General features: G+C 39.3%; 2 protein-coding genes across 2 annotated transcripts in view; one reads left to right on the plus strand and one right to left on the minus strand.

Moving 5' to 3' along the window:
* The window catches only part of ZDHHC6 (zDHHC palmitoyltransferase 6), an 82,713-nt gene that overhangs the window by 54,059 nt on the left and 16,644 nt on the right, over nt 1-12,010 (minus strand). The window lies entirely within an intron of this gene.
* Nucleotides 111-11,832, plus strand: ACSL5 (acyl-CoA synthetase long chain family member 5). Its single transcript, XM_085319134.1, has 20 exons — nt 111-266; nt 833-941; nt 1,586-1,650; nt 1,725-1,826; nt 2,190-2,289; nt 3,528-3,706; nt 4,393-4,425; nt 4,661-4,712; nt 5,281-5,354; nt 5,827-5,904; nt 6,930-7,064; nt 7,523-7,657; nt 7,732-7,827; nt 8,374-8,446; nt 9,385-9,473; nt 9,554-9,670; nt 10,003-10,146; nt 10,718-10,819; nt 11,183-11,254; nt 11,692-11,832. The coding sequence occupies exons 1-20, from the start codon at nt 111-113 to the stop codon at nt 11,830-11,832; spliced, it is 2,052 nt and encodes a 683-aa protein (XP_085175260.1).

Here is a 12,010-nt window from a genome sequence, read left to right on the forward strand (position 1 = left end):
CTTAACAAAGTATTTAAGTAACCGTGACTTACAGGTAGTGAGTGCTTTTAACCGTTTGTTAAACSTCCTGTTTGTCTCAGGTTCAGCTCTGGCTGCGCTGACCCAGCACAATGATTTGGATACTTCAAGTCTTGTTCTCACCGCTCCCAACACCAGCGTTGTTTAGCCTCGTTGTATTTGGAGCTGCCATTTCTCTGTGGGTGATAAGCAGGCCGAAACCTGTTTGGCCTCCTGTTGACTTAAACAAGCAGTCAATAGGAGTTGAGGTAACACTTATTCTGCTTGTAAGGACGGACTGTTTTTAAGAAACTCACTCTGAACACCAATCTATTCTTGACTCTGAGTATCAGTGAGAACTTTCCTGTCTGATATGCATAGTTTTCCTTCCCAGGTATATAGTGAGAGAAGGAAAGTATTAAAATATTAACTGAATAAGATGTAGTGGCTCTTGACAGAGTTRGATGTGCTTTTTACCAGATGGTCTCAGCCGCCACTGTTTTTCTTTTTTTTCTGTACTTTAAATGGTTTATATGTTTTTAGTGGACAGCTCTGAGGCTGATGCTGGACTAGGATACTAGACATAATGAAACTTGGGAACCAATAACACTTGGTCTTAGTCAAGGTCTCTAACCTGTAACTGAACACTAATCTTGTCCAGCTATAAAGTTCCTCTGCATGCAACTGACCAGACTGAAATAAGGATAGAAAATGAAATTTCCCCAACAATCTGATGTTATTAAAATGTTTTAAATGGGCTTGCTGGGAGATTGGCTGAATAACAAGTAGCACTGCATTTGTTGTGCACTAATATATAACCATATTTTGTCTCTAGGGAGGAGCCAGAAGAGGTGCACTCTTGGCAGATAACAACTTGCTTTCTTATTACTTTGAAGATGCTAAAACCATGTATGAAGTCTTCCAAAGAGGACTGCATGTTTCTGGTAAGCTTTGCAGCTGCTAATTACTTCTTACTCATCACAAGTAAATCGAGTAGTTTCAAACTTTTTCAACTGCCTCTTRTCTGTAGTAGTTTAGGCTGGCAAAATCTTTCCTAGACCTCAATGGGTTTGAGTGACTAGTGACCCCATTTTTTTCACTGATTTGGAAGTAGTGTCAGTTGGCAGACTGGTCAKGAACAAGCATTAGAAGCTTAAGGTGGCAGAGTTCAGTGAAGAGTTGGCAGATATAGAGTATTAGAGGGAAATAATTGAGCTTTATGATGTGAGTTTGCAGTGTAAAATTACTGCCTGCCCACAACAGGTATGAGCTGCTGTCCATGTGACTTCATAGGCCCAAGCCCTGTGCATGGAAATACATATGATAGCTTGGTAACTATTTCTATCCTATTTGGGTTGTAAAAAGAAAATATCACCAGGTCTTAAAATATCGCTCATAAGGATGAAGCCAACATTCTTGCTATAAAGATTTGGGCAGAGTATTTAGTTATGGACATTTCACTTGCATGCTCCATGAAGTTAGCTAGACATGTGACTGAGAATATTGCCCACTTATCAGTATCATGCTGAAGTGCCATGCAACTTCAGTATTGAGGTTTTACAGCTACTTTTCTGAACTTTTCCATTAGGAAATGGTTCCTGTTTGGGCTACAGAAAACCCAATCAACCTTATCAGTGGCTAACATATAAACAGGTGAGTTTTGCACATAACAGATGACTTCATTTAGGATACTATTGTAACGCTAAAGGGGGATAACTTTCTTACAGGTTTTGGATAGAGCTGAGTACCTTGGATCAGGACTTCTGCAGAAAGGATGTAAAAAAAYATCAAACCAGTTCATTGGTATTTTTGCTCAGAATAGGCCTGAGGTAAGCAACAAATAGATTATTCTATCTCAGAGTACTCTGGGGTCTGGCAGGGAGAGAAGTGTCCAGTCATTTGAGATCTGATCAACTCGCTATCTAAATAGCTTGAGGCCGTCCTAGGAACAATCACAAGTGACTTTCCCCCTTCCAGTTCCCTTATTAATGACTGAGCATACATCATGCCAGGTACCTAATAAAACAATCATTGTCTTGAGTTTTGGCTGCTGCAGGAGTCCTAGGAACATGTTCCTTACACAGACTCAACTACTGAAGTGTGCATGGGCTAGTCCAGCTGCACAAAGTCTGTAGGTAATCTTGTCTTGAGAGCTGCTAGTTTTCCTTAGTATTATTGTTTTCTCTCTTCAGTGGATCATTTCAGAGTATGCCTGCTACACTTACTCACTGGTTGCTGTTCCACTCTATGACACTCTGGGGCCAGATGCCATTGTATATATTGTTAACAAAGGTAAATGATGACTTCAACTGTTTCATAGTGATGATTTCTCTAAGATGCTCTGTTCTGAGAAGGCTGAAGTTCAAAGGAATTTGATGCAATTTAGATTAGCTTTGCCCTTGTTGCTCTTCTAGTTTTATGGAYGCTTCACTTCTGTAAAGCTTTTCTGCAGGGGACATCGTTTAATTTCTGAAAGAAGGCAATGAGCTTCATGTGACTCTGGGCATCTTGAGAACAAGTTTAATAATGACCTGCTAGGTTATGTGGACCATGTTGCAACTGCAGGGGCCAACCATTTGCTATTTGAGGTTTGGCATCTTGAACTCTCACGCTGCTTGAAAAACAGACAATCAGACAACACAGATAAGCTTGCATGAGAATTAAAATTAGATATTTSTCTCTGATTTTACAAATTGTAGGATGCAAAGAGCGGAAGGGAGAGGGACGTAGGGTGGAAGGAGGTTGGTGGGGAAGTATATGTCTAAATCTATCTAGTTAGGGTCTGTGGTTCTACAGAACTAACAGCTTGTATGCCATCACAGAAGAATCTGGTAAGGAAGTTTGAATACATCTTCAAACTTCCTCTCCCAGTCCTAGGGGAGATGAAGGAAAAAAAATCCACTATGATCACAACTACCTAGGACCCAACCTATAAATAAGATGTGACAAGCATAATCATTTCAACAGTTATGTGGCTAAATTTTGTCAATAGGTCTYGCCCTGGGATTACACAGCTGTGATTAATTAGGACCCAGCATGTTCAGACATAGTCCTCTGWTGTTTTACTTGGGAATGCTTTTGTAATTCTGTGCAAATCTTCTGAAAATGCAGGGAAATTGAGATATTATTAATTTTAGGTACCTCCTTCAAGCAGGTCTATATTTTCTTAAATTTAAGGGAGACTGTTAAAACTAAACAATTAGTGGACAATTCTGAGCTTTTATTGCAATACTGAAAGATCAAATACCTATTCTGACTGTGACTCGAGATATTTGTCTTTAGTTCTTCAACACAAAGGGCTAGCTTCAGGAAAACAAATGAGATTGTAGCTATAAACTCAACCGACCTTAGCAGGAATCTTCTTACCACTGTCAAGCCAGTCATTGAATCCCTATGAACAAATGCAGAGGCTGAAGCTCACTATATAAGAAGCCAATGCTATGTTCTAAACGTATGTGCTACTGAGCTGTCACTCACTCGTGTCCTATGTCCTCAGAACAGACTTCTGAAATGTAACTTMTCTTCTGTAGCTGACATGAGCACAGTGATCTGTGACAAGCCTGAGAAGGCACAGCTCTTGCTTGACAACTGTGAGCAAGGAAAGACCCCATGTTTGAAGACTGTCATTCTTATGGATCTCTTTGATAAAGAGCTCAAGGACAGAGGAGCTAAAGTGGGAGTTGAAATTCTAACACTGCATGAAGTTGAGGTAAGTGACTAAAGGATTCTGCTTGGTATTGCAGAGAAATGCCTTGCTAGCTAGACTTTTGGATTTTCTCTGGTGACACTGACACTTTACGCATTATCCAATAATCACACCTGAATTTGAGATCTTGACGGAAAGTCATTTTAAAACTTGATACATTTAGCTGAGTGGACTTGCAGAGATCCAGTTATTGACTGCTATTGTGTTCAAGCGTTGTGGACACTCAGTATGCAGAAACCTGAAGAATTCCCTAGCCTAACTCTTGTTTTAGTTGTACCAAGATAAACAAATKTAATTAAACTTTAAGTGCAAATGACTGGCTGCTTTGAAATCCCAATACTAGTTTTAATCTTTTTAATTTAAATTAAAAATTAATTTAATTTTAATGTAATCTGTGGCTTACATTAAATAAAACAAGATGTCTCTAATCATAATTTCCAAACTCCTTAAGTAGCTCTGATCACTTTCTGCACACCTAAATTCCTGCTTTTCACAACTCCAAGAAGAGTCAGTTCTTCCAAGCTGTGTACACTAAATGCACAAAGACTAACTTATCTCTCTGAAGGAGATAAGAGCATAAAGAGTTGAAGTAAAAACAAATGCTGCCTTTGAAGTCTAATTACCTATTTATCTAACTGTGCTGCATTTCTTTTTGTTACAATTATTAAGCTATGTTTTCTGTAACACAGGAGCTGGGAAGAAACAACGTAATAGAACCAATTGTAAGTATCCCTATAGAACAGTTCTGAACTTGCAAAACTAACCTCTGAAAAGAGACCTTATGCCACATGGCTAGCAGAGGAGACTGGCAGGATTTTTGAAGCTTGTCTTTCTGTTCCCAAACAGAATTTCTGGTTGGTGTGCTARATTCGTACCCCTTTATGGAGTGTACATAAATAGTAATAGGCAACATAACAATCCGTAGATTGTTGACTTTATGTTGCTTCTGTCTTCTAGCCTCCTAAGCCTGAAGATCTTTGCATTGTGTGTTTCACCAGTGGAACTACAGGTAAGAGGGTAGATTTTGATATTTCCCCATTAAAACAATCTCCCTGAGCTGGAAGAACTTTATTTCCAGTGGAGAAAAGGAATCACTAACAACATAAAATGTAAAAAGAATAAATTGGATATTTCTAGTGTGAAGTTATAACTGTGCTTCTGTTTCGGACATTGTCTTTAGTGAATATGTATTGTAGTGACAAAGCTTCTTTGGGAAACAAGTGACATTCTATTCTATTCTTGCTCTATCTTTCCTTCTGAAAAATACAGAGTCTTTGCATTAAAGAGCCTGGCTGTTTAACTATCTGTATGCTGATCTTCCCTACACAAAGGCCTTGTTTCAGCATTCTCTATGCTACTCCTAATTACTCTAATTTCACTAGACAAATCTGTTTATATAATATCTATAGCTGAAAGTGCCCAAAATGAGGGGTATTTCTGATCTGTTGAGACAATGCATGCTATGACTGAACCTAATAGTAAGATGGTTCTTATCATGACTGAATCAAGCAAAACACGAGAAACTTGATAGCACATGCAGTCACAGCCACAGCTGACTCTCCCCAATCTCTCCAAAGGTACTCCTAAAGGAGCCATGCTGACACATGAAAATGTTGTTGCAAATGCTGCTGCATTCCTTAAATGCACAGAGGTAAGCTACCGCTGAAGGTGATCTCCAGGCTGTCATTCAGAGTCACTAAAACGGCTTTAATACAGGCATCTTCTGCAAACTGTTTACTTCCAGTAAACTCATGCTTTCCTAAGTGTCCATGTTTCCRTAAGACAAGAGTACTGCAAGTAATTTGACTTTGAAGAAAGACTTCTACTCAGAAGGAGAAGTTACTCTAGAATGAATCAGAACTAATGCCAAGCATGCTGAACTACCCTATTTTCCAAAATATGAAACTAATGCTGATCTAGTATTCTGTCTCAAATTTCACTGACTCGGTTTCAGTTGCAAGGTTTGAAGAGGTGATGGAAGGGAAGAGTCTGAGTTGCTTCTGTCATTTAAAAGCAGATATTTCAAAGTATTCAAACTGATYCAAACTTCCTTCACTTTCTACTTCAGAGTAACTCAAAAAGGCATACAGACTGCTGACAAACATCTGTTCTTTCCCATATAGAATACATTTGAGTGTACAAGTTCAGATATCTCCATGTCCTATCTTCCTTTGGCTCACATGTTTGAGAGAGTTGTACAGGTAAGTAGACTGTGGGCATGCCACTAAGTCTCTGTAGAAGGTTTTATATGTATGGATTAGTTGATAATAACACCTGTGAGAATTCATACATAGCAACCAACCTAACATAAAACCTCTAAAGTGACCAATTAATATCTAGTTACTTCTCCAAGATACAGCTGCTGAGTTACTATGATGGAACTTGGTTCCTCAGTCTACTCTCATTGAGCCTGTGATGCCCTGAGAAGTCTGCAAGCCAAATTAACAGCATCTAGCACTTAATCTAAAGCACAGAGCAAGCTAACACATGAAATGGCAGCAGTTTAAAAGCCATGGATTTAACTCTCAGAGGAAGTGAATATCAATATGTTCTCCACTGTTTACTCTGCTGGGTTGTGTCATGCTGCCARTTTGTTTCCTAAGGTACAGTGCTAGTCTTCCAATTAATGCACTTCTTCCAGCATGTTCTAAGAGTGCTGAAGATGCATCTGCTAAAGTGCAGAGCAGAACAGAAGGAAGAAAAACATGTTGTTTTCAGCCTTCTGCGCTCCTCCTTACAGGAAGTGTTAGCACCTTTGTAGCTGGATCTAACTCTTCTGCATGTAATAGTCCCCAAACTAGTCTCTTAACGTCAGTTCCTGAGCTGGTAGTTAAAACAGAATGTGTCATATCTTAAGCTCTGTCAAGCTCTTAAATTCTTCTATTGTTTCGTACTAACTGAGATTTCCAGGGTACTCAAGGGATATCAAAATAGAACAGCTCTTACACAAGTATGTAAAAATCCACATTGACTCTCTTCAAATATAACACGGAATTTGTTTTGTGGCATTCGTGGACTACATATTAAGGTTGCAAAGTCAATGCCTCTGACCATCTGTAAATCAAATTACAGTAAAAAAACATGATAAATTTATTTCCTCAAATCTATTTAAGCAAGATCTTTCCTATTAATGGTCACTGGAAAACATGCTGCCTTCCATAAACAAATCATTAGTGCTAATATGAAGCTAGGAATTGTTCTTAACTAAGGTCTCTTCAATTTTTAGACTGTAGTCTACAGCTGTGGAGGGAAAGTTGGCTTCTTCCAAGGAGACATCAAGTTGCTAACAGATGACATGAAAACCCTGAAGCCAACACTATTCCCAGTTGTACCAAGACTGCTCAATAGAATATATGATAAGGTATGTGAGCAATTTTTAACTAAATTATCTTCAGATTCATGCATTTAAGCAAGCATGCAACTTCACATTGCAACTGAATGCATAACAACCTTGCTAGGTTAATTACCCCTYAGCAGAGGGAAGTCTTTAAAATTCTTTCTCAGTTGCTGAAAAGAGCCCTTGGACCTCTAGTACAAGAACAATGTATCCAGTCATGACTGAATTAGATCTGCTGCTGTTCAGAGACAAAAAGCTTAACTTTCAGAACGAAAATGAAACAAGTGCAAAGCTAGAGATCACTGTTCCTCAGAGCTGTGGCTGAAGTATGACAGCAGCAACACAAATTAGTGTTGCCCTTTTGTTCATCTCCTAGAACACAGCAGTAGTGAAGACAGAYTTATCAAATTAAGAGACGGTGCCTTCAAGTGGAGGTACAGATTTGAGTTAAACCCAAGGATCAGTGATACTTTTTCTTGCAGATACAAAGTGGTGCAAAGAGCCCAGTGAAAAAACTCCTGTTAAATTTTGCTGTGACTATGAAGATGGCTGAAGTGAAGCAGGGCATAATTCGAAATGACAGCATCTGGGATCAGTTAATCTTCCAAAAAGTTCAGGTATGTCCTCTCAAGTGTAAGTAACCTGACCAATGTAATACTAGAGGATGTGATAGCTTCTAACTCTCTTGTAGGAAACAATGGGTGGACAGGTGCGTATAATGGTAACGGGTGCAGCCCCTATATCTCCCTCTGTCCTGACATTTCTCAGAGCAGCATTGGGCTGTCAGGTAAGTTGATTATTTTTTTCTACATTAAGACTTGTTTAATGGTCACTTATTTGGGCATAAACAATCTTGCCAGGCTTGTTGCTGRAGAGGTTGCAGTCAGGGTCTTCAATGTTTGCAGGATGCTGGATCTGAGTTAATTGTATCAAGAACAAGCTCTGCAGGGCTAACTGACTTCAAACTGCACCACTGGAAAAATATCCTGTGGGCTCTAAGAAGGGAAATTGAGCAGCAAAAATGGGAACGTGCAACTCCAGCAGTAAGTCAGGTGGCTGCCCCTGAGCTTTGTGGCTTACCYTGGTGGTCAACAAGCCCCACAATAGTACATATGAAAACAGAATTCAGAGAACAAGATGACCAGCGTAAGGCTTGGACATTTGAATTTGAAGGCTATCTGATCACTCCAATAGCACCAAGAAGTGTGAATTAGGCTATAATTGTCTTGGCTTCATTCCTAAAAAGAAGACTTGTGTTTGGGCATAGTTGATTGTTGAGCTCTTACATACCAAGGACTCGGTGTTCATGGGATGCTCATCCTTTCTCATACAGATCTTTGAAGCTTATGGCCAGACTGAATGCTCAGCTGGATGTACTTTCTCAATGCCTGGAGACTGGACAACAGGTATAGCAGCTTGAGACTCAAACTCTCCCACAACTGCCGATAGAAAGTGGCACTCAGATTTAGGTGCTCTACTTCTATTAGTTCAATGAAAAATAAATCCTGGTATTTAACCTCCCTCAAAGTGATCCTTAGTAGCAACACTCACACCTATATGCATAACAGGGTGCCCAAATAAATTCCTGCCTCAAGTAGACAAGGAGCTCTTGTGTAAAGTGATCTAGGTCAGCCTAGAACTTATCTAGTACCATTACACAAGAAAGGTGCATCTGCAAGGCTGCAGATGAGCAAGTCTGAGAAAACTAGACAAAGGCTTTTCTCAAAGGGCTTTGAGACTAGTTTTAGCTCTCAAAACATTCATCTTTCTCAAAAACGAATTAGGACTAACAAGCCAGACATGTATGTTTCTTGAATATTTTCAGGAAGAGCTACCCYTACTTGAAGATACTTTTATCTTAGCAAGGATGTTTTGAATATTGGGAATTTTAAACTCAAACTCAAGTCACTCACTGTCCTCAAGGACATAACTACAGATGATGAGTATAAAATAGAAATGAAGACCAAGGGACAATGAGGGAATTTTGTGAGGGCAAGTGTGGCACGTGACCAGTATGCCTGGTTATACCAATAAATGGCTCAAAGCATCAAGGCTTAGCTGCTGCTTAACCTGCACAAAGTGTCTGCAAATGGCATTACAGTAATGGTCTTGAGCATTTGATGTCTGACCCCTTTAAACAACACCACTTCTTCCTAAAGCAGCAAACACAGAGCCAYGAGGCTTCTGCTATTGCTCAGTCTTTCATATACAAAGGATATCTGAGTTYTCCCATCCCACTTCAAGACCCACTCTTTCTAGCTTTATATCAAATAAAGTCATTTGGTAGTGGAATCCATCAAACCTAACTATCTTTGTTTTTGTTTTTTTCTTTTTTTCCCCTTAGGCCATGTTGGAGCCCCGTTAGCTTGTAATATCATAAAGCTAGATGATGTGGCGGAAATGAACTACTTCTCTTCTAATAATGAAGGCGAGGTAGCTACCACTTCCTGTGCATATCAGGAAATACTGAAATATAAGACTGGGTAACTTACAATGTTCTGTGCTTGCTGTAGGTCTGCATTAAAGGACCAAATGTGTTCAAGGGTTATCTGAAAGACCCTGAGAAAACAGCAGAAGCAATTGATAAAGATGGCTGGCTCCACACAGGAGACATAGGGAAATGGATGCCAGTGAGTAATAACTTACTACATATCATCTCTTGGATTTGAATCTTGGACTAGTTTACAGGAGTTTGAAAAGTTGAAGTGGATCCTAGGATAAAAGCCTTACAAAGTATTTTGTTAAATCACCTACCATATAGTCCCAGGCAAAGCTCCAAAGACAAATCAGCTTGGAAAATCTCAGATAACACCTGCTCGGTCAGTAATTAAGAATTTCACTCCCATAATGATCAGGCAGAGTAGATTGTCTCATACTTTGCCAGAGCAGAATAAAGGAGCTCTCTAGTCCTGCTTCTTAAAGCAAGACTGGGACTTTAATGATGTTTATCTTCTATTTCTAGAATGGAACACTGAAGATCATTGATAGGAAAAAGAATATATTTAAACTTGCACAAGGAGAATATATTGCTCCAGAGAAGATAGAAAAYATCTATATTCGAAGTACTCCTGTAGCTCAAGTCTTTGTACACGGGGAGAGCCTGAGGGTAAGCGGTGTCAAATGTAAGCACCATGCAAGWTTCCCCCCAAACTGAGTTTTGGATCAGGGTACAATTATATGCATATACAAGAGTCCTTGAATGAAATCTGTTCCTATGAAATCCGTTTATAGAAGCTTCCTTTCAGACCTTTTGGGCTGTTTTCAGCCTTTGCTTTGATACCTCAGAACAGGAGATCTTGGCATTAAATTGAAAGTCATGTTAAGGCTAGTTACATACTTGAATGGGATCAGTATGTCAGGCTCACTCCTTTGCCACAGAGCTGTCACCTACACTTGTAGATTCCAGTCTTCAGTCTATAAGCCAGCCAAAAGCAATTGCTGGAGGAGGAGTTTAGCACAAATAACAGAGGCAAAGTATTACTTCAATTACTGATGTCAGAAGTTAAGATTTAAGTTGAAGTCCTTGTAGCTACCTTCCAAATCCTAGAAATGGATGGGAAAGTGGACATTGATTTAGTATATAAAAATTGTCCATTATCAAGTTCTCCCATAAACTACAAAAGTAATTTTATATGCCTAGTCTTTGTCTAAATATGACTACTTCCCTCTGTTTTCAGTCTTCACTAGTAGGCATAGTGGTTCCTGATCCTGAGACACTTCCAGAATTTGCAGCAAAACTGGGAATAAAAGGTTCCTATGAAGATGTCTGCAAAAATCCAGTGAGTGGTCTTATCTTTTAAGTGGGTTATAAAATATATTAATATTTTAATTCTGAAGTCCAATCTCATATTGCTTCAGCTTCACTTTTACCCATTTTTTCTGTCAATTAAACTGGCTTAAAGCTGGGTGAGTCATGCAGCCTTAAAGTAGAAGCTGGCAAAGCATAGGTATCCCTTGAGGTTTCAAGGGCTATTACTGCTTATTTTCCATTGAGAAGATAGTGGTGACCTAGAAGTGGCTTCAACATGAGAAACCTTGAATGTGGAAATATGTACATGTTTTTGCCACCCTCAGTTTTCACTGACTAGGCAGTAGGTATGATCCTCAGCCACTGCTCCTGCTGAACTGTGTGTCTCTTCTAGGCAGTTAAGAAAGCTATTTTAGAAGATATAGTCAAACTGGGGAAAGAAGCTGGCCTTAAATCCTTTGAACAAGTGAGTACTTGCAAACCCTGTTTGTCACAAATGTTTGCATTGCTAATACAACAGCTGGGAAGTCTGCACTACTATCATTATTCACTGTGCCAGGCTTGGACCCAAGAAAGTTTTCCAGGACAATCACCTGTAGTAGGCAGTGGAGGAGCATTGACCAAGCCACAGTTGTAGTACAACAGTAGCAATTGCTATGGCATGTAGTGGAGATTACCCATGGGCCACAGGAACTGKGCTGTAGTTCCAGCCTATCTTGCTGTGTCAGTCAAAAGGAGTTTAACTTGCATCAAAGAACAATTTTAGTTACTGGAGTWCCCAAGAATGAATGAGTTCCTGCATTGAGCTCAAGAGATCTGCGAAGAGCTATAATGCTTGTCCTCTAAGCAATTCTGTGTCACGTGTTTTTTTTTGTTGTTGTTTTTTTTTTTCCCTCTACATAGGTTAAAGATCTGTACATCCACACAGAGATGTTCTCTGTAGAAAATGGACTCTTGACACCAACATTGAAGGCAAAGCGAACAGAGCTTGCTAAATTCTTCCAGAATCAGATTGAGGCCCTTTACTCAAGTATGCAGGAATAAATGTATTTAAATTAAATTCTATGAAGTATCAAAACAAATATCAGTGCTAATACATCACTTATGGCAAACACAAGCATGAATGAAGGGGAGCAAGGAGAACTTAAGTGTATTGCTTCTGATATTCTGGGAGAAATGACCTTCAGATAAGACAGTTATGGTGTAATTGACTACTGGCCAT

This window comes from Rhea americana, unplaced genomic scaffold (genome assembly GCF_003343005.1).
Source record: "Rhea americana isolate MKP2758 unplaced genomic scaffold, rheAme1 scaffold_57, whole genome shotgun sequence".
NCBI lineage: Eukaryota > Metazoa > Chordata > Aves > Rheiformes > Rheidae > Rhea > Rhea americana.